The sequence below is a fragment of the Vanessa tameamea genome, chromosome 6, assembly GCF_037043105.1.
Source record: "Vanessa tameamea isolate UH-Manoa-2023 chromosome 6, ilVanTame1 primary haplotype, whole genome shotgun sequence".
NCBI classification, from domain to species: domain Eukaryota; kingdom Metazoa; phylum Arthropoda; class Insecta; order Lepidoptera; family Nymphalidae; genus Vanessa; species Vanessa tameamea.
The window spans coordinates 1,836,538-1,859,536 of NC_087314.1; the positions used below are offsets into that span (position 1 = coordinate 1,836,538).

General features: G+C 33.5%; 1 protein-coding gene across 1 annotated transcript; it reads right to left on the reverse strand.

Moving 5' to 3' along the window:
* Nucleotides 1–965: 965 nt before the first annotated feature.
* Nucleotides 966–22,529, reverse strand: LOC113393278 (kelch-like ECH-associated protein 1B). The gene is made up of 13 exons (XM_026630083.2): nt 22,216–22,529; nt 19,307–19,458; nt 14,995–15,108; nt 13,553–13,717; nt 11,539–11,688; nt 8,881–8,997; nt 4,085–4,246; nt 3,729–3,920; nt 2,908–3,039; nt 2,734–2,813; nt 2,410–2,615; nt 1,819–1,995; nt 966–1,736 (listed from the first exon to the last, which is right to left on the reverse strand). The coding sequence occupies exons 2-13, from the start codon at nt 19,451–19,453 to the stop codon at nt 1,501–1,503; spliced, it is 1,878 nt and encodes a 625-aa protein (XP_026485868.1). The 5' UTR covers nt 19,454–19,458; nt 22,216–22,529; the 3' UTR covers nt 966–1,500.
* Between the last annotated feature and the right edge of the window lie 470 nt (nt 22,530–22,999).

Here is a 22,999-nt window from a genome sequence, read left to right on the forward strand (position 1 = left end):
TATTTTAAATACTCAATATTTTGTTATAATAGTTCAAATCATTTTAAATCTTTAATGATTAAATTATCCTATTACGTATTAAAGACCTTCGTTTGAGTTTTTCTTCCAAATTGTTCGAATATAATTGTATTTTTTTCAATAACAAAATTAAAAAATGAAGTCGTCGAATCTTCCGACACTTCGGTAACTTATGAGACATAACAGATCTGTTATAACCGATACCAATCGTTCGTCTAGAAAACACTATCTAAAACGTTAATACCTCCTGGAATATATTCTCTCTTCGCACGCATGACCGATACGACACGCGCAAACATCTCGAAGAACTAACATAATTCCGGCCAACTTAGTTCGCGCGTATTATATAACATTGAAAAATATATATATTTATATTACAAAAGTCGTAATCGAAATAAAAAAACTTAAAGCTAATATTGGATTCTTAGAATCAGCTCCTTAAATCTAATGACGATTTTTGTGATGTCAACTATTGCTAATAATAAGTATTTATATATATTTTAGCACCTTAATTGTTTAACAATACAATGTATATCAATATGTTCACACACCAATCAAGTATACACGGACCACTTCGTTTTAGGAATGGACATTGTAGTAAATACAATGGGATATATACAACTGTGATCTGCTAACATAAACTTTAATATAAGGAGAATATTTGTCATTCATTTACTTTAATCAGTTAGAATCTCTTAACCGTTCAGCTTATAATAAAACATATATTTAACTAGTTCCAATTAAACTAGGAATGTCACTAATCCATATATTTAATCAGTGTTGGCTTAGAGGCGCCACGCACCACGTGACCTTGAACTACGAGTTAGTTCGTTAAAATGACCAATTTTACTAGAATGTTACGAGAAAAAATATTGAAACTGAGTCAATGTGTAACTTTATATTTTAACATATCTCTTTGTCACATTGAACTTGCATCAAAATTATAGAACTGCTATATTACTACGAATGTTGGGAACTGTCAAACACAAAAATGGTTTTCAAAATGCAAGGTTTTTTTTCTTTAAAATATTTTGGTCTAGATAATAATTGAATATTGACAAATTAAATTAGGGAACTTTAAGTAAATAAAAGAAATATTCGACTAGTAAATTTAAACAATAATAAAAATTTATTAAAAAAGCTGTGATATACTATCGAACATACGGTTAACTTTATCTCAAGCGGCACCGATTGTCGTAATCATTTTAAAAATAATATTCAGTTTCGTGGACTCGTAGAGATGTTTAACGGACGACACTCTTAACGTAAGTATAAATATGGCAGAATGAATAAATAACTAGATTATTTTGTAATCAATAACAGTCAAAATGTCTCTCACGGCTCGTCACGTGCGCCACCGGGGCATTCCGCGGCCGAGTCACAGCACGACCGCTCTGCGGCGTCACACGTCTCGCCGCCGCTCGGCGCCGTCGGTTAGGAGTCGCCGGGGCGCTGCGGGGCGCCGTCTCAGGGCGCCGGCGGCTAGGTGTCGCCGGGGCGCTGCGCGTTGGCCAGCGTGCTGATGATGTTTTTGGCGAGCGGCACGTCGAGCGGCGCGACGGGTGCGGGCTCGGCCTCGGGCGGCGCCACGTGCTGGTAGCACACGGCCGACGCGTGCCCCGAGCGCACGGACGACAGCGCCGTGCCGCTGCGCCACGTGTCGCTCGCCGGGTCGTAGATCTCCACCACGTCCAGGAAGGCCGTGCCGTCGTAGCCGCCTGCGGACACTCAGTCAGTCAGTCGGCATCAGTGGCGGTCCGACTGTACCCCCGCGCTCCCCCGGGCCCGCGCGACACTCACCCATGGCGTAGAGCTTCCCGTCCAGCACGGCCAGCGACAGCGCGGAGCGCGCGGCGCGCACGGGCGCCACCTCCTCCCACGTGTTGTGCTCCGTGTCGTAGCGCTCCACCGTGGCCAGCTGCGCCGCGCCGTCGTAGCCGCCCACGACGTAGATGTACTGGTTTAGCGCCGCGACGCCTGAACGAGAGCGCAAGATTAATTACTGCCGACTCTTGCCCGACGCCGGCTGCCTTCGGCGAATACATGTTTAAACTTTTGCAATTTGCGCGTTGTATGAAGATCGTTCGGGTGTTGTGTACTCAAATTCTATATAAAATAACATAAAGGAAATACTTTTATATAAGGTATGTATTTACTTGATATACTATATCTTAAGTTTTACTATTGTGATGTGATATAGTATAATAAATAGTATCAGTTAATATAATACATAAACAAAACAATCCTACAAACACTTAATATCAGAGATGAAGGTTACTAGAGGAACTGAAAGCAGAGGTTACTTTTTTATAGCTCACGAAACATCCCTTCCCTAAAACGCGGGCAATGTCACAGATAAAAACTATTATAGCATAATTGAAGATAGTGTACCTGCGCCGCTCCTCGCATAATGCATGGGGGCGACCTCAGACCAGCAGTTGTTCTCGGGATGGTAGCACTCGACAGAATTGGTCCGTCGTGCGCCGTCGAAGCCCCCCACCGCGTACAGCAGACGGTTAACCACGGCCACGCCCACGCCCAGTCTCGCGCGACCCATCGATGCCACATACGCCCAAGCGTCCTTCTCAGGATCGTAACTATTCACGGAAAACACAATATACAATAACACAGATCTAGATCAGTAAAGCTTCGCTCGTAGTGATCGCCATCCACTACGAGCAGGGTGACATTGACTGACATTCCGAGCGAACTCACCACTCGACAGTCTTGTGATATTCCGTGCCGGCGGAGCCGCCGACCGCGTACAGCAGCCCGTCCATCACCGCCACACCGACCTGAGATAGATGACTATACGTTATAAAATAAAACTGTAAGTGTAGAAGAAAAAGTAAAGTAGTAAATTAGGAATGATTTTGTCACAGAACTCACGCGATGTCGGGGCGTGGCCATGGGGCTGCAGGGGCGCCAGTGCTCGCCCGCGGGGCTGTACACGTCCACCCAGTCGCTGTCGTACGACGAGCCCGGCGACGTGTTGCGCCCCCCCACCGCGTAGAACAGGCCCTGCGAACGAATTACGCGCGCACGTTTGAGACACGAGTAAAACGAAAATAAATTATACGAGCTGGTGTTTGAAAAGTTTAACACCGATGATGTCACTGTAATGATTTATACTTTGAACCTCTGTAAGTTGAATGTACAGTAGAACATGCAATATAACATTAGTGGTAGGGCTTTGTACCACCCATTCATCAGATGGTCTTCTGCCAAATAGCAACGCTTAGTATTTCTGTGTTCCGGTTTGAAGGGTTCGCGTGCCTGGGTCCATACAGGCACAAGGGACATATCATCTTAGTTTAGTAGTTGATTAGCGACAATTTCCGGCAGTGACTACTTACCATCAGGTAATATATTAAGTAATATCATTTGCCCGTCTAGCCACCTATATATTAAAAAAATAAACTTATTTAGTCGAACTTCGATACCTCGAAAAATATTTAATTTCCTTCCCCATAAGCTCCAAAAACTATACCAACACAACAATTTTACAACCTTTACGTCATCGTTTTTTGGAAGACAAAATTATCGTTCGTCGTATCATTTAGGATTATTTAGAAAAAGGCAAGATACTTTCATATAGAGAATTACATTAGTCGAAGTATTTAATGGAAAGTTGTAAGTCAATGCATAATTTTATTTGTAATGTTTACACTAATTAATGAGATAATAATGATAGAAGTAACATTGAACACCTTAAGGAAAGCAGCTCCTAGGCCAGACCGAGGCACGGTGAGCCTGGGCAGCGATATCCAGCAGTTGTCATCAATGTTGAACGCTTCGAACACGTCAATGGAATGCCGGAAGTAACCGCCCGCCACGTAGATGATGCGCGGCGTGTTGGGTCGACGCTCTTTCACTACTGGCTTTTTGTGAAGTGTCAGATCCTATAAAGTTATAAGTTCATTATACATAAGGTCTTATTCGCTTTAAATGCCTCAAATAGGAAATAATAATTAGAACTTTGGGCACTCCGGGACTACCTTAATTTTTTTTAAACATAATTATATAAGGGTTTTGTTCGATCTTGTATTTAAGACAAGAAACAAACCTTAAATATTTTGGCGAGGTACTCCCTGCAGGCGGGTACTTTCTTGAGTACGGAGCACGTACTCATCTGCTCCTTCAGGAAGCTAGGTGTGAGATATTGGCAACGCACGGCTTGCAGGATATGCTCCATGCGCGGGTACCGACGATCCTCGTCGAATTTAACCTGGAGTAAATAATTAATATTTTATTGAACTATACTTGTTCATAATACTTATTCTATCCATATTTTCAAAAGGATGTTAGTATTTTTAGTTCTTAAATTATATAGAACTTCTCTAATTGAACCGAATACAGAAATAAAGGCTTTCATCAAGCAGTTCTAGTTTTACTGTTAAAGCCGAGAACGCGTCGAAAAAATATTGGCTATGAGTTATTCACTAAGTTGCGTGTATTGTAAAGTAGTACGACGTTTATTTGACATTTTTCGACCTGATGGTAAGTGGTCACCACCGCCCATAGACAATGACGTTATAAGAGCTATTAACCATTCCTTACATCGCCAAAGCGCCACCAACCTTGGGAACTAAGATGTTACGTCCCTTGTGCCTTGAATGTTTAATGAATGGTTAATATTTCTTACAGCGCCTTTGTCTATTGGCGGTGGTGGCCACTTACCATCAGGTGGCCCATATGCTCGTCCGCCAATCAATGCCATAAAAAACGACTTAATTTTAATGTATGTACTTAATTAATGTTGAGAATATATCACGTATCACCAAAAAGGTTGTTCGTAGAAATTTCACATTTCAAACAATATTATCAAAACAATACATTTTTTATTGATAAAAAAATATAATGATGTGCCGTAATTAATTAAAATTAGATAGTCAGGGCTCACTAGTATTTTTTCAGCAGTTTTTATCTGTGTATATTTATTTAGATTACGCGTGGGCTCGACGGTCGGCTAAATAGTACAATTACAGCTGAGTGAATTTAATATTTTTATGATATGATAACAATATAGAACCACCACGCCTTGCTTATATTATTAGTGAATAATAGCTGTGTTTATTATCTATGAAATCTAAATTAGTAGTAAATTCAATGTCAGAAGGAAAAAAGAAAAATAAACAACTTCGTCCTTGAATTGACAAGACGTCATTGTGATCTAGAATAATCTATTTTATACATTACGGACACGTGACAGAAATGCTATTTTAATAATCCCCATTTTAAGAGCCGAGATGGCCCAGTGGTTAGAACGCGTGCATCTTAACCGATGATTTCGGGTTCAAACCCAGGCAGGCACCACTGAATTTTCTTGTGCTTAATTTGTGTTTATAATTCATCTCGTGCTCGGCGGTAAAGGAAAACATTGTGAGGAAACCTGCATGTGTCTAATTTCAACAAAATTTTGCCTCATTTGTATTCCACCAACCCGCATTGGAGCAGCGTGGTAGAATATGCTCCAAACCTTCTCCTCAAACGGGGAGGAAGCCTTAGCCCAGCAGTGGGAAATTTACAGGCTGCTAATGTAATGTAAGTATTTAATAATTCTCAGCGGAGTTGTCGTGAAATTTAAGTGGAAGTAAGTATCTAATGATAAAATGATGTACTAATCAAGACCTATTTGTAGTTTACAATATAGCAGAAACTTAATAAATCACTATTGAAAAATTTGAATTTAAATCTAAAATTTAATTTTGTCTTCTACTATTGGAACATGATATACAATAACATTCGAAATCAGTACACAGCCAGTCACCCTTGGACAGGTTAAATAACTGTCAATAATTGTGTAAGTGTGTGTGTGTGTGTATTATTAATTACTTTCATTACGAATCATAACTAGCAAAGTGGGTTAAACCTATTATGCAGTAACCTCGTATACATTCGAACGTCATTAGTTCAAATCTTTCCGTGTCATCAGACGTGAATCCCGTTATTATTTCTTAAAATATTTACAACAAAGATGTTCTAGAATTTATTTAGAAACATTTATTTCTATTATAAATTATTATTTAGTTTACGTATTTTTATGATACACCCAGGTTGGCCGACGAGCAAATGGGCTGGTGGTAAGTGTTCACCACCACTCGTAGTCAATGGCGCTGTAAGAAATATTAACCATTCCTTACATTGCCAATGCGCCACCAACCTTAGGAATTAAGATGTAATGTCCTTTGTGCCTGTAGTTACACTGGCTCACATCTGGTGAGTGGGTGGTACCTACCTAAACGGGCTTGGGCACAAAGCCGTACCATCAAGTAAAATTAAAATTGCGTTATTATTAGAAATTGCGAGGATTTAACGAATACGAATAAGGAAATAGTTGAATGAATATAATAGCTATTTCCTTAAATTATCATATAAACGTAAGAATCAAATATAAAATATTTTAGGTTTTTTATTTTTATATGTCATGGAATTTTTTGATTAAAAATTATCTAGTAACTACGTGTGCGAAAGGGCGCTGATATCTTCTTATATAAAAATAAGTGGCATTTTTCGTTGTCACTTTATAACTCAAGAACGGGCTCATCTATCCAAACCAAATTTTCACGGTTTGTTCGGACTATTTAGTAGATGGTTTATGTGAAGTTTGCACAAAATCCGTCGAGTGGTTCTTCATTTATCACATTTTTTGTAACAAATGATTTCAATAAATGGTGCGTCATTTTGTTAATGGAGATTTTTTAGACGGGGAATTGTCTGTCAAATTAAAAGGAAGTATCAATTAAAAATGAGTACACTCATCCACCAGTTTCAATAGGTAATACGTCTTAATTCAATTTATTATTTCCAAATAACCCATGGCATAGCATTAAATACTGGCATGTAACAAAATTTCTTATTTTAAAAATGATTGAGTTGTCATTAGAAATAATACAAAAAATCAATTAGAACATCGATTCATTTCTTAAAAAAAATATATTACTCAATTGCTAGCTATTTAAAAACTAAAATCATATATATATTTATTTACGTTTGTCGATTTAAAAGTAGCGTGTACTTTCAATTTTTAAATTTTACTCAGGTTTTTTAGTGCGCTGTCGGTGTTTCATGTAGTTAGCAGGCTTTATTATTATATATATATTACAATATATTATTTATATATCAATCTTAATCATAAAGTATTCGAAAGTTTTAAAAATTCTTATCCAACAATTAAAATTGCATACATGTTACAGATTCAGGGCCAGATTTATCATCAAGTTGGTTCGTTATTGCCGTGCCCCGACGCTGATCATCAATTTTTGCAAATTTATTTTATTGGTGATGAAAATCGTGAATTGGATCAACGTTGTACAATTGTTTCTAATACAAGACGAGAAATTATTCGAGAGCTACAATGGTTTATCCATCAGCATAACGCATTAGTTCAATTGTTTAAAATTACTCTCGATCGTATGCCATCTGATAATCACAAAATCGTAATAAGGGCTGATAGAACACCTTTTGGAGAGCATGCCGGGCGATTCAATGTACCGACAATTGATAAAGTTGCAATTGTAATTGTTGGTGATCAATTTCAATCCCGTGATATATTAATCCACCAAAACTGTGTAATGGCACCAGATTGACAGTAAAAAGTTATTGCCAAATTTGATCGAAGCTACGATCTTAACTGGTAACTCTAAAGGTGAAGTTTGTTTGATACCGCGTATCCCTATGATTCAAACTGATATGCCATTCGAGTTCAAACGATTACAATATCCTGTTCGTTTATCATTTGCGATGTCCATCAACAAGGCCCAAGGGCAAACACTTCACGTTTGTGGTGTGAATTTGGAAGAATCATGTTTTTCACACGGCCAACTTTATGTTGCCTGTTCCAGAGTCGGTACCCCCAGCCGTTTGTTTATTCACACTCAAAATGGAAAAACCAAAAATATTATTTATCCAAATGTTTTGAATTCAAAGTCAAAAATCTTTATTCAATATAGAAGCGTTTACACTTGCTTATTGATAGTCAAAAATCTACTACCGGTTCGGAATTTAACACCTTGGACCTGAGAAGAACCAGCGAAAGAAATTCAGCGGGATATATATATTTTTTTTCAATATTGAAAGACGTCTTTTTATTTTAAAAATTAAAGAAGTATCATCAGCAAACTGAATCGATGTTCTAACTCATTTTTGTATTATATCACTTTATACGTAGCGAAGCACGCAACGGGCCGCTAGTTCAATATAAGAGTTTAGTAGACTTACTGAATCATTCTGATTCCCGCACATTCATCTGGTTAAATCATAGAAAAAAAATTTTTTTTTTAATTTTTATTTATTTCTCATTGAAAATTAAATTTTTTTGGTGTTAAATTTCTATCTTCAAATACAATTTTTATTAATTTACCGTACACAACGTCGAGGAGCGAATTTAGAAGTGACGTACGCTATTTCGTACTTGAAATTCGACATATTAGGATTCGAAGTGAAAAAAATATCACTTTTAATTTAATTGGGGTGTACGAAAAAATATTTGAATACATAAACGAAGCTAGCTTATTGTTTTCTAAGCTCTTTTTTTGTTTACATTTTAATCTTATATTTCTGTTATTATTATTTATTAAAAAAATAAAAAGTCGGTTTGAATTTGTATGTATAAAAATATTGTCCAACTAAATATAATCCAAGGTCGGATGTGTATAGGGTTTACCACCATCAGAGCGATCTCGCGTCAACACGATTCAACTTCCTCAAGCATTAACGAACTACCTCTCTACACGTGGAGGGAACTGTTGGACGATCGTGTGGAGTGGGCATTACGGTTGCTAGGAAGAAATTGCACTCTTGTCTATACTTTATGTCAAAGATCATTTGATTACAATGAGAAATATTGTCGCATTAACTCACCCAACTTAACACGGCGTTGTAGACTTCTCTCTCTTCTCTCACGTTGAGCTCGTCTTTCCGTATCAAACATATTAATTCCTGAGCCGTCAACTGTAGAAACTCTTCCTCTTGGCAAACCTGACGATTACCAAAATAAATAAATCACCAATTATTTGTTATCACACGATTAAATAAACTAATCGATATTGCTTGACCTTAATTTTTACCGCATACAAAATTTCGTTTAAAACGTTAAAACAACAAATTTAGCAAGGAGGTTCACTTAGTATGCTACTAGTTCGAACCTACGTTACCATTCAAGACCCGATTTCTATCACCTTCCCTTCTGTGTAATCTAAGGACACCGTCTAACATTTGTCACAGTGCTAAAAATATAAGATTTTAAATTACCATGGTTATTTTTATTACTAACAGTATTTAAAACGGGATATTTACCATGTTTTTTATTTTTATTTGGTGGAGCTCGATATTTCGACATTATCTACGAATGTCTTGTTCACGAGACTGAATCTAGTTGTAAAATTAAAATAGTGGACAAAGTTCATTCAGCTGTATTCCATTCTACCAATAAGACTCAATAACACATTTGATTTTGAAAAATATCAATTTTTGATATCTGTATAAGTGTCTATTATAAGTGGATCCCAACGTGACCGATATCAACTATGGAAAGCGGACTTTCCTTCACGATGTCGGGGATTTTCCCAGCGTTAAAGTGACTTTACAAAATCGAACTAGGTATAATTACTCACATTAGTTCTCCAAAAACATTTCCATCACGATGCGTTCTTGATTTATTTTGACTTATAATATTTCTATTGAATGAATCTCAATGATATTTTAACATACCTAACTATATATTGCAATAATTTTTATTTTCAATTTAAAGTTTTAATTTTAATATTTATAATGATAATGTATAATTTATAATAGTAATTATTAATATGCTTTCTACACTCTGAAAGTTATTTATGTATTAATTGTCATAGGAAACTGTTTTGGTTTAAGGATTAATTATGTACAACATTTATAATTATTAATAGCACTGTTTGTTTCCAAAATATAAATAAATAAAAATAAAAATAAAATCCACTTTATGTACTACTATTACAAAAAGGATCTTAAAACATAAATAAAGTTAACATAACATTTACGAACTCTACGTGAAACATGTACGTGCATCAAACATAGTTCATCCGATTAAATTGAAACTTTGTACAAATATCGTTGAAACATGGATGAAGCTTTCTTGCATAGTACAATCAACTTAGACATTTTATCAATGTCAGAGTATAGAAAATAAACAACTTCGACCTTGAACTGTCATGATTGTCATGATTAAATATAATTGGTCGAGGTTTAAAAATTGTATGATATTCATATGGATATGTGATAAATGCCGTTTTGAATGTCGGCCAGTTCTAGTTCAGTTGGAATTTTTTGAAGTAAAATCAAACTGGATTTATAGATTAAGTAAGAATCGCACTGAATATGTAACACGTGTGGATTTATGCTTGGTTTTGGTTGATTTTAGACACGTTCACGCATTATAGATCCTTGAATTGAGGCTTTGTAAGCTAAGTTAGCGTGAAAGCTTCTGCTAGAGGTATTAAAACTTACAGTGATTCACTAAATCAATACTACAAAAGCAATTCTGCACTCACTAGCCGTGTCAGAATTGCTAGTATATTATCTTTTATTATTATAAAACGTTTTTCGTGTAAAACTATATTCTTATCTATTTACTTAGACGTAAATTCGTAGGTTGAAATTAAATGGAATAATACGCGTCGGTTACTAAGATGAGTAAGCGAATATTCATAGCGAAAGTTTATTAATGTAGTGTAATGCAGATTAAATGCAATGATATTGATCAATTCAAGTATATTTTTACTTAATGATTACAAAGATCTCTTGCTGCACATAGTCTCGATAGTAAAATATTTTCGCCATTTTTTTTATACTTACTTAAAAAATAAAATCTTATCATTTAATTTATTCCCAAATCATTTGAACTTGAACGCGCGGGTGGTAGACAAATAAAATTATTTGACATTTGTGTAAATATGGTTGATGCAAATGTCAAATCATTATCAAAGGCGAAAATCTATTCGATTCGAAAATATGCAGATTTAGTGGGTTCACTCTGTTCGGGTACCATACAAAGAGAAGTTGTCATTGTTAATAAGTAAATAAGAAAGAAAAATATTAGTGACGTGAAATATCTATTGGCGCAGTTTGGGGGTGAAACCGAGTCCTGACGTAGCAGTAGATAACATTGATCATCCTAAACGAATACATTATTGGCAACGTTGCAAACGTTTTTCTGTATTTTCTTAAAATTTTGGATCTTAAACGAGATTGCGGATTCAAATCGCCATGCAAGCACATCTGAGTTTCCACGACGTATACAATTTGTGATTAGAACAATTAATTATTTTGTGCTCGTTAAGCAAAGTACAGTAATGTAAAGTCGTAAAGCTGTTCTTGTGCCTGGCGACGAGAGAAAACATTGTGAGGAAGACTGTCGGTTGTAAATTTGCCTGTTTTCACTCGTATTGGAGCAGAATGCTTGAATAATATCTAAACCTACTCCCAAAAAGGAGAACCAATGACAGTTACAAAATGTTACATTTAGTATTAAAATTATAATCTTACTTGTGTAAAATGTCTTTCAATGAACTGGTTCGCTTTCTGCTTGAGTTCCGCGCAGCCGTGCTGCTCCGCGAAGTTGGCGATCCCGATGGCGTTGGAGGGGTCCAACTGCCTCTCGAGAAACGCGCAGCACGCATCTATTACGTTCGATATCTGGAGCACGCAACTACAATATATGTCCTTTCACATTCTAATCATCTTTTTACAAATATTATTAAATAGTTCATTGTCACTATGAGACCCAAGATAATTAAAATAAAATACTAGTTGTCACCTGCGGCTTCGCTTGCGTTTTAAGGGTTGGGTTTTCGATGTTTCATCAGATTAAGTTCAGTGGTTTGGCCGTGAAAGAACAACAGACAGACAAAGTTACTTTTATATTTACAATGTTAGTACAGATTGGGAATAATTAACTTAAAAAAATCAATAATCAAAAAGAGACAAATTTCGCATTGAAACGGAATACCGACTTATATAATTAAGCATATGTACTATGCAGTACTAAAGTGTAGGGCTATCTTAAGTTCTCACTCAACATTATTTTAACATATTCTATTTGCCACAATTGAAAATGTTAAAAAAATTGTAGACATATAAAAATATATATTAAAGTTATAAAACAAATTATATTATCTATACATACATAATTAATCACTTAGATAATAAACAGTTACGTTACCAAAAAGAACAAAGGATTGACATTACAACTTTTTATTGAAACCAAGTTCAAAATCACGCAAATCTAGGAATAATAAATTGTTCATTTGCTTAAGTTAACATCAAACTCGAGAGAATACTACTGTTCGACTCTTGAATAATTCAACATATTGCAATCGTTGAAGTCTATTTTAATGTAAACAATGTCCTTGATTAAAATATTAAGAATTGAATAAAGTTATATTTTACATTTTTATAACGAACTCATAATTGCTCCGCCGTTCTATTTGACTACACAATTTATTAGTCATTCAATTGTAATAAAATAAAACAAAACATGCAACGTCATTTAAACATGAACATGTTATATATTTTATTTTTATCATAAAGTAACTTACGAAAAATATATGAAGGTACACAATTTTACACAATTCACTTGTTCACAGCGAACATTTACCAATTTCCTGTTTCATAATACGTAAGTATTCACAGATTAAAACTGTTTCTCATGATAAGATAAAAATTTCTACATTTTGATAACAATCTGGAAATTATTAATATAAAAATATTAATGCAATTAATTATAAGCGAACATACTGTATAATAAAACGTAAATAATGTATTTGACGCAATAAATAGTGCGTTTTAATATGAATCACCGTATATAATAGTAGATAAGAAAAATAAATATTATAGTTAAATTAAAAGATTTTGATAGTTGCATGACATGACAGTATTTAACTCTCAAAAATAAAAAAAGTGATTTAAGAGTCACTTGAGAGTTTTACCATTGAAAAGATCCACTATACACTTCCTAGCTATTATGAGATTAGCGCGATGGTATCAAATTCTAAAGTAAAAAATCCGAATACTAACTTTCCACACTTATATCATAAATGCGAAAGGAACACTGTCTGCCTGTCTATCTGTTACGCTTTTACGACTAAGCCACTGAACCGATATTGATGAAATTTGTTACGGAGTGAGCTTAAGCCCCAAGAAAGGACATAGACTACTTCAATTCACTCTTCGAGGGGGTAAAATTCGATATGACGATTTGTGGTTGTTGAACTGAATATCGAATTTTATTAATTTCACTTCGTTAAAGTCGCGGTTTAAGCTATTATTATAAATAAGAAAGTGAGTTTGTATATCTGTTTGTTTGTTACGCGTTCTCGTCTTTACTACTGAACAATAGCGAAATCATGATCATCATAAACCTGTCCCCCCACACGGGCAAAGTCGCAGGCGAAAATTCGTTTCTTATACTTGCTCGATTAAATTAGATATTGACTTTGTTATTTATATATATTTATATGCATGTCTGTACGATTTCGTTCAATATATATAAGTATAGTACCTGGAACATGGTAGCGGCGGGCAGGAGTTGGCACACCGTGACCTCCGTGATGCGCACTTTCCCCGTGTACATGAAGTAGACGAGCCAAGCCATGGCCGAGGGGCACACGCCCTGCAGACGAACGCGAGACATCTCGCATTCTTTCAACCCACTTGTAAACATTGCCTGCGATTAATTGTACATTAACAAATTTAAATTGGCTAAAGCTTAACATATAAATATATTATCTGTAATATAATGATAACCGTTGAAAGTGTATTTTATCCCAAATTCATGTTTTATTCTGTAGAAACAAACCGAATATTTGTATTGTGTAGGGGTGAGTGAGCCAGCGCTCAGACGAGCGCAAGTATAACCGAACTTTTGTATTGGAAAATTAAGGTAACAAAATTTACCATCAGCTATAATTATAATGAATTAAATTGATCAGAGGCAAATTCTGTAAGAAATCACTTCGTATTGTACTCGTGAAAATTCGAAAATCAATATACAGCGATAAGCGATTTTGAGGCGTGTATCCTTTAAATGTCATAATTATTAAAGTCAATGTCGTGTGCATAACTTTCTGGCATTTCACGATCACGACCGTGAAACGTGAACGTCATGGAACACGTTCCGCGGTGAGTTAAGTTTATTCATACAGAATATAAGTTAAGATGATGATGAGATAATATCTGATTTGAATATACCCAATAATAAATAGTTGTTTATAGTTAATTTTTGATGTTCGACATACGCTAAAGGCCTCAGACATGTAACATTTGTAAATAAATATCATTCGGGATGCCTAAGCGTAAATACGTATATGACATTGATATTAGCGAAATATATTGGAATAAATGAAAATATATGTATCGCATAAATAAATACTTTAGCGCTATAAATGAATATATTACGTTACATCAGTGTTCATTAGAATAAGTTGTCTTATATAATATTACACCAAGCAAGGAATAAGTGATTGTAATGTTTCGATAGTGAATAAATATATTAAACGTATTCGTACAAATATATATTGTAGGTATATATGTAATGAAAACACAGTTCATGTCGTACTCTGGGTGTGATTGCACAATTATATATTTTTTTATATAGATCACACGATTTTTCTGCATATATCGTATAACGTTGCACTGGTTGAATGTAGTATTTTCGACAGAGACTTGCTCTATTAGAAGTATAAATCGATTCTTAGAAACGTCAATGCATCAAATATGATCGGTTTTGAGATGTTCAAGTTAATTATAAATACACCGGCTCACTCACCATCACACATCACAGTGCCTAAAAGCAATATTAAGTATTATTGTGTTCAGTTATCTAGGTTGTGTAATATATCTTTCAGTATCAATGTCTACGAGCGGTGGTTAACACTTATCAACAGAAGACCAATTTTCAAGTCTTGTCTACGTATTTAAAATTAAAATAATAATAATATTTACCTTAAAATATGGACTTCCAGCGGCTAAAACGACTTTGTGGACATGAAACAATTCGTTTCCCACTTCTAAGACAACATCAGTCAGCATATGATGCGATCTCATTGTAAACAACATCTGGAAAGAATAATAAATATTATTTCACCGTTTATGTATGTGTATAACAATAAATTACGGAGCAAAACTAAATCTGAATTAGCTCACTAATGAATTAACATAACCCGATGTCAAGGTTATTTTTTGGTATTTTTGTTATTTTTTTATTATATTTGATTATTTTCTTTATCGAAGTTGGTTATTTTTTTGCACATCATCCTTTTGTTGATACAATAATCTCTTATCAATAGCTAATATGGCTCAATAAACAGAGCATGTGGTGCTCTACCAGAGATCGCAGGTTCAAATCACAATCAGTAACGGAGTTGTCTTGTCATAAGTATAATTATGATGAGCCGAGATGGCCCAGTGGTTAGAACGCGTGCATCTTAACCGATGATTTCGGGTTCAAACCCAGACAGGCACCACTGAATTTTCATGTGCGTAATTTGTGTTTAAAATTCATCTCGTGCTTGGCGGGGAAGGAAAACATCGTGAGGAAACCTACATGTGTCTAATTTCAACAAAATTCTGCCACATGTGTATTCCACCAACCCGCATTGGAGCAGCGTGGTGGAATAAGCTCCAAATCTTCTCCTCAAAGGGAGAGGAGGCCTTAGCCCAGCAGTGGGAAATTTACAGGCTGCTAATGTAATGTAATGTAATTTAAGTATAATTATTATATTTTACATATATACACAAAATTAAAATGTGTTTAATCGTCGGAATTAGGATGATTTCTGTTTTTAAATTTTTTATTATGTGGTCGGAGTCCGATTAGGTTAGCCAGTGTATTACAGGTTTACATTGACAATTACTCTCTGCAGACTTCTCACACGGAGCGACATTAAGTATTGCTGATTGTCCGTTGAATAACAATAGAATAGGTACATAAGTACTGTAGTATTTCTTATCTATTGAGTTAAGTTTAATAAGTCAACATCCTTTTTAGGCGGATAAATAAAAGTGACGTACGAATTACTAACATAACATTTTATATCATATGAATAAATAAAAATTGTGATCTGCGTATATATTTTATATACCTCAGAACTGAAGGCTACACGAACTACCGACTACCACCGACTAACCGTGATGAATTTCGCTTTGAACTTTGGAGATTTTTAAGCCGTAAGAACGCGTTTAGATTCCATAGTACAGGTAAATAATCAATTGTATCATGTAGTGACGTCACAAGGCTTCGCAAGCTTTTGTTTCGCTCAATGTATTCGGTCTTTGAACCTAACGTATCTTATTTTGATAAAGATAAGAGAAAAATCTTTGATTTCGCCTTTTATACTAAAATGATGATTGTATCACGCTGCTCACGTTTAATTTGTTTTGCGTCTATTAAAGATATCTAGACTTTAACACCGTATGACCGATTACCATGAAAGTTATATCTATCAACATATTAAATATATTATAACTCGAGCTAACATAACACATTTTTTTATATTATATTTACAAAGAAGCAAATAAAGAAAACTTTACAAATATTATATTTTCAATAATACGATTACTTTTCAAACAAGATTATAATACGGAAATAAACGACGTTAAAAAATAATTTAGTTTACGTGTAAGAATGAATATTTGCCGAGTCATGGCGTCTTGCGTTATTTTATCATTCTTCGATAACGACTGTAAACATATGTATATAAACTACATGTATCTTGCGCTAATACATCGGGAATACCAGCTATCAAAAACTTTATACCGTGAAGTTTTCTAGCAAGACATTGATTCATAAACGGTTCAGTGTTTTAACAAGCCAATACGACATCTATAAGTCATAGCAATTTTAAATACAAACGAAATATTACCTTTAGAAGTGTATTAATTGAATTTATCAAATCAATGTATCGTATAGACAATCATATGATTCTGTGTGTGTGTGTGTGTAAACTAGTTGTCAAAGTATTACTATTTTGACAACTCTATTATAAAAAAATGTATCGAATATAAAATATTTATTATCAAGAACTCTCATTGAAGCACTTTTTAATCGTCATGTGATTTTTGTCAAACTCAAATTCCTTTATTCAATATAGAAGCATTACACTTACTTATTGATTGTCAAATTGAACACAACCACCGTGTGCTATCAATCATAAACTCACTAACTGTATAGTAACCTTTCGCACACAACTCACAAGCGTTCCTTAACAATTTTTTTAAATTTGGCAACAGAAGCATTTTATACGCTTGCTGGGATCCTGCTGTAGAACCGTATACACTGCCCCACAAAAGAGTTACTGACTCTATGCAGTCGAGTAACAGGAGTAACAAGTTTGTGTTTGTTCCTTGTACCAAAGCTATGAGAATCACATTTTCTCATAAAATCATTAATATTTTTCCGTACATACAAAACATTACAGAATATATATTGAGAAGCAACAGTTAATATCTTGATATCTTTAAATTTATACCTTAGTTGAGTTAAATGTAAAGGTGCATCCGGTTTGGAAAGTTGCAGTGCCTTTGCACTTAAATTATGTTATGTAAATGACTAAGCAAATAACAAATACTGTATTTTTAAATCTCAATGACTTGGCAAAAATTAGAAAAAAATATTATAACCGATAAACGAACTGAAATACATATTAATGATAACGAATGATAATATTTTAGTGCTGCTGTTTTGGTTCATTATTATTGATTAATTATATAATTCAGAGATTACATTAAAGAGCGGAAACGTCCTAGTGGTTGGAACGCGTTGATCTTAACCGAGATTGCGGGTTCAAACCCAAGCAAGAACCACGGAATTTCAATGTGCTTAATTTGTTCTATAATTAATCTCGCGCTTAGCGGTGAAGGAACACAACATGCAGATTGCATGTGTCTAAGTTTAATTTTTATTTCTGCCAAATGTTTATCCAGCAACCCGCATCCAATTAGCTAGAGGAGGCTTTAACCTAGCAGTGGGATTTTTACTGACCATAGTGAATGTCATAGATTAATCAAGCTCTCGACCAATGATAACGCGTCAATTTGTTGTCAAATGTTGTTTATTTGGCCTTTTTTCCTGTTATGGTTGGAATAGATTGTATGTTCTCATAGATTTTTTTTATTTTATATATTTAATGTTATAGATACTATATAAAGGTTGTTTAATAATAAATGACATATCATAGTATTTTACTATATATTCTATAATATTGCTAAACAAATGAGCTGTCAAATGAAAAAAAAAAACTTCGAATCCATCTGGTAGATTCAAAAATATATAAATATAATTATCTTCATTAATAACTGTATCATACGATTATTAAATTTCAATTGACTTCGTCATATAAAAAGTTTCCTTTCTTTCTTCTTCTTCTTTCTTCCTTTTGTCCACTTCATAAAATAACTGTAATCCGTTCATTATTCTTTTTACGAACATCTTTATGCTTAACTATAATAATAAGAATTAATATTGTATAGTAAATTACATCTTAAAACGATTGTATTGTAACTCGTCAACGTTATCGAAACGTTGTATGTGAATTTAAACGGGACTTATGAGGATTTGGATGGCGTTGAAAATCCTAAATTAATTATCAGCTTGATTGTTATTTCATGGGTTGATTGTCAGCAAATGTACCAATGTGTAAATATTTCCTTACACCCAAATCATTACATAATGTAGGTTGGACGGACACGGAGGTTGGTGCCAGCCAGCACAGAACAAACACAAATTAAAAAATGTACTTAATAAATAACAAATATTACGCGTCTGCTGCTGGCTGGCAGTGCTGGCACCGATTATTACAATATAACATTCGGCATTCCCTTCGGTTACTATAAAAAACTTTAGAGAGAAGAAAGAAGAAGAGTGGTCTTGCCACATAGAGTTAGAGAGTTAATGGAATCGGTTTTTTTACCCAATATAAAAAAATAAAAGGAGAACCGTTATTTAAATGGCTCCTCTTAGTAAAGAGACGCCAATAACAATTAAATTTGGTGTTTCATTGGATGGTAAATTTAACCAGCTGGTTGCGGCATATAGTACCTACTTGTATATTTCCGAAGAAATATAATTTTGGAAAAGTAATATCATAATTAATTATATTTTATGTAGCTATAAATTATATAGCTTACAATGGGTTCACTCATTCGCATCGATCATTTCAAATGTTGCTCCAACTGAAGATCTTCCACCATTCATAACTTCAGCTACATTTTTATTGAATGAATGAATTAATGAAATCAATGAAAACATAAAATTTACCTTCATAAAGTCAGGTACGTAATTTCCGAGACAAAATGTCATATCTCCAATATCGTTGCTGCCACCATAGGGTCCCTCAAACAGATCAGAGTTTATCGGTGGCATGTCGCCCAATAGGTTGCGTCCGACGTCATCTTCCGTCTCCATCGTTTCTAAGTACAAAGCATTATAATATTATATATAATGATTTGTAATATATCTTAGGAATAGTGTACTCCATTTTTTATTCACATAAAGTCAGCTCCTGGAACATCTGCGGTTGAATCGGATTGCCGTCCCATCGGTTATGAGAGTAGGACTCTATAATATCCGCTGTACATTTCATATTATGGCCTTGGCCGCGAATCGGGATCATTCAGAGAAGCCTCCCTCTGCCGCTGTCCCTTCGCCTTTTCTCTCGAATAGATTACAAAAATTTGCCATCCATAAATATTCGTGTAAATAAGAATTTATTTTAATTTGATAGTAAAATAGTGTAACTTGTCAAAATTGATAGATGTTAGGGCTGCCAATCGGGAAATTATCAGAAAATACCTATCGGTATCGAATAAGAGTTCTACTGAGGGTATTAATTTGAATTTAAAATCACATCAAACACATTTAACTTTTTTATTTTTGTTAAGTTGAACGCATCTATTTCCCTATAAAAGAGAATTAAAATTTGTAATTGCTCGGAATTACGAACAGTGTTTTTTGTTAACATATTTAAAACACTGTGCAAAGAAACTGTTATGGAAATTAAAAATAAATACTGTTTAATCATGATATACTAAATTTTATTAAACAGTAGAACTTGTAGCTTCGAAAGATATTTTTTCCGCTCCTAAATTCAGTGATTCAGTGTTACCTTAACATATACATGAATTATTTCCTCCTAGTAGAACTGATACACGTATGTTGTTTTTTTAATATTAATTGGATTGTAAACATTATTATTAATAGTCTAACTTACCCATATATTTGAATAGTGATTCAATCATGGTTTATAAAATCCAGTTAAATATAAGAAACGATCGTACACTTCACAGCCTACGTAAAAATATTTTATTTTTTTATTTTTAACACTATATTGTACCATTTACTTTCGTTACAAACATTTAAATATGGTAAAACCATGCGCAGGATATATGAGCGGTCGTCCTAGCCGCCGCGGACGCGGGAACTGATTTTGGTTTGATTTTTTGTCACATCACGCGGTCGATTTAGCCCATACACTGACTCAGCTAAATATTTCAATTCAATATTCTTCTGATTATTATTTACGCATGTAAATACTAATTCAAATTATTGACATAGTATAAAGATAAACTTATAATTATATTACAACTTGTTTTCTATCTAACACTTTTTAAATACGAGTATTTTTATCTCGAATTTTAACTTTTTAAAAATATTTTGTATGACCGAACGAGCTACTGTCACGAGCTACCAATCTGAGTTCAAAATAAAATTTGGCATTAAATAGTCCATTTATTGAAGACGGATATAGGATATAGGCTACAGGCAACATCATTTAATTGACAAGTGAAGCAGACCTTGGGAGGATATCAATCTATCAAATTATGAAGCATGAGTCATACATGTTTGGATTATACATGAGTCCCTGGGGTATAGCTGGTTTTGTTATAATCATATACAGTACCCTTTGTACTAATAATACTGGTCTAGGGTTTATTTTATTGTGAGGTTCTTAAATCGTTTGGTAAACAGCCAGGCCAAAAATTATTTCACTTTTCTGCTAAGAAATTTACACAAACGGCAATGATATTTAGAATTTTTATCCTATACAATATTCACTATACATAGTAAGACAAGTTAAAAAACTGGCTTAGTAAACAAGAAATATTTTATTGATGAAACTACAACAATAAACAAAAATGAGCCATAACTTAAACTTTTTATAAAGACATTAGAACAACTGTACTGATACATACTGAAAGTGCTGTTACATTATGTAGATGTTAAATTTTTACAATGTACTGGAATTTACCGTGAGAGTTTCCTATTATTAGCAGAAAATTTAAATTGATGATGATGACCATTATTATAAAAAATTATAAAAAAAGTCAATTTCAAAGTAACCATTCAACATTATTATTGTAATGTCACATTTGAGATTTGTTAAACACATTTACATAAATTTTGTAATACTTTAGAATGTTTCAACTCATTTTTAATTTATGCCGTTAAATATTTATAAAAATACCAATCAGCAATATATTTTTATATGAAATTCAGACTTAGGAGAAGAGGACAGAACACACTACACTAGATTCATTACTTCTGGTTTTCATCAGATTCATTTAGGAGCTTCAATGTACAACTATTAAGAGGTAAAACTGGGTGATTTTTTTTTTATATAGTTAAATGTATTATCTGCACAATCATACTTTAGTGTTGTTGAATGTTGATTACTTTTGCTCAAGCAAAACACAAAGTAACATATATACTCAATGACAAAATAAAAACAAATCTCTTAGTATTCAAGTTTACCAGTTAAGAAATGAAGTGGACCAAATAAATAAATGATTGAGACTTTCAAGGATATTAGTGTCTACAGAATATGTTGATTAACATAATTTAGAATATGATGAAGGTTGAAAACAATGGTTAATTATTTCAAAAGTCGATACAAATAAAATTTAGTTGTTTTATAAAGGAATTGCTTTTAATGAAGTGCATTTTTATTGAAAGACAAAATTATTCATGTCATTCACAGGAAATAAAGTACTATTTATGATTATTTTAAAAAAAATTACGACTCATTAACAAATTTAAATAAATATGTACATTTTTCCTTTTAATATTCAGTATTTAAAGTGTCATTGTACAATTATTATATAAAAAATCTAATGCTTTCATAGTTACTTAATGGTTGTAAAATTTATTTTAGTTAATAAATAACTTACCTTCTTTATATGAAAGGTTATACTTAATCAAAAGTAGATGTAGGCACGACTATGTTTTACCATCCTTTGTAAAACTTTTTATCTTTTTTATTTCACAGTTCACAATTAATAAAATTAAATTGGTTCTGAATAAACACAAACTATAATATCTTATTAGTAACTATTCGGAATATCCGTATATGCTAGGTGATGTTTTTTTTGTATATGTATATCAAATTATAATTAAAAATGCAATTATGCTCATATAATTCCTATTCCCTATCACCACAGATGACTAAAACGTAGCTACAAGGTAGCTACGATATCACTATGACTGGTGAGTCTGGTGACAATTGACATCTAACATTTGACAATTTGACATAATAACATTATGTGACGTAATAATGACACCCCTGTAAATTTAAACTCAATAATTAAAGAAAAATATCTACACAATAATAAATAAATCTCCAAGTGATCATTTCAGAAAACATAAAATAATATATTTATTAGATAAAATATCCTAACACATTGGAATTTTTTTACTTTCTATCTCATCTCAATAAAATTTATGAATTTGCATTAGGAAAAACCACAATTCCTTTCTTATTTTTATAAGAAACTACAAAATAATTATTACATAATTACTACGTTTTAAGAATGTTAATTTTACTTTAAAAAGTTGTTTTCAGCCATAAATATAAGAAGAATAAAATAAAATTAGGCTGGCAATCAGTAACAATTATTAAATAAAAATAATAAAACGTGATAAGTCCAATTCTCCAGTACCTTAATTGAATTCAGA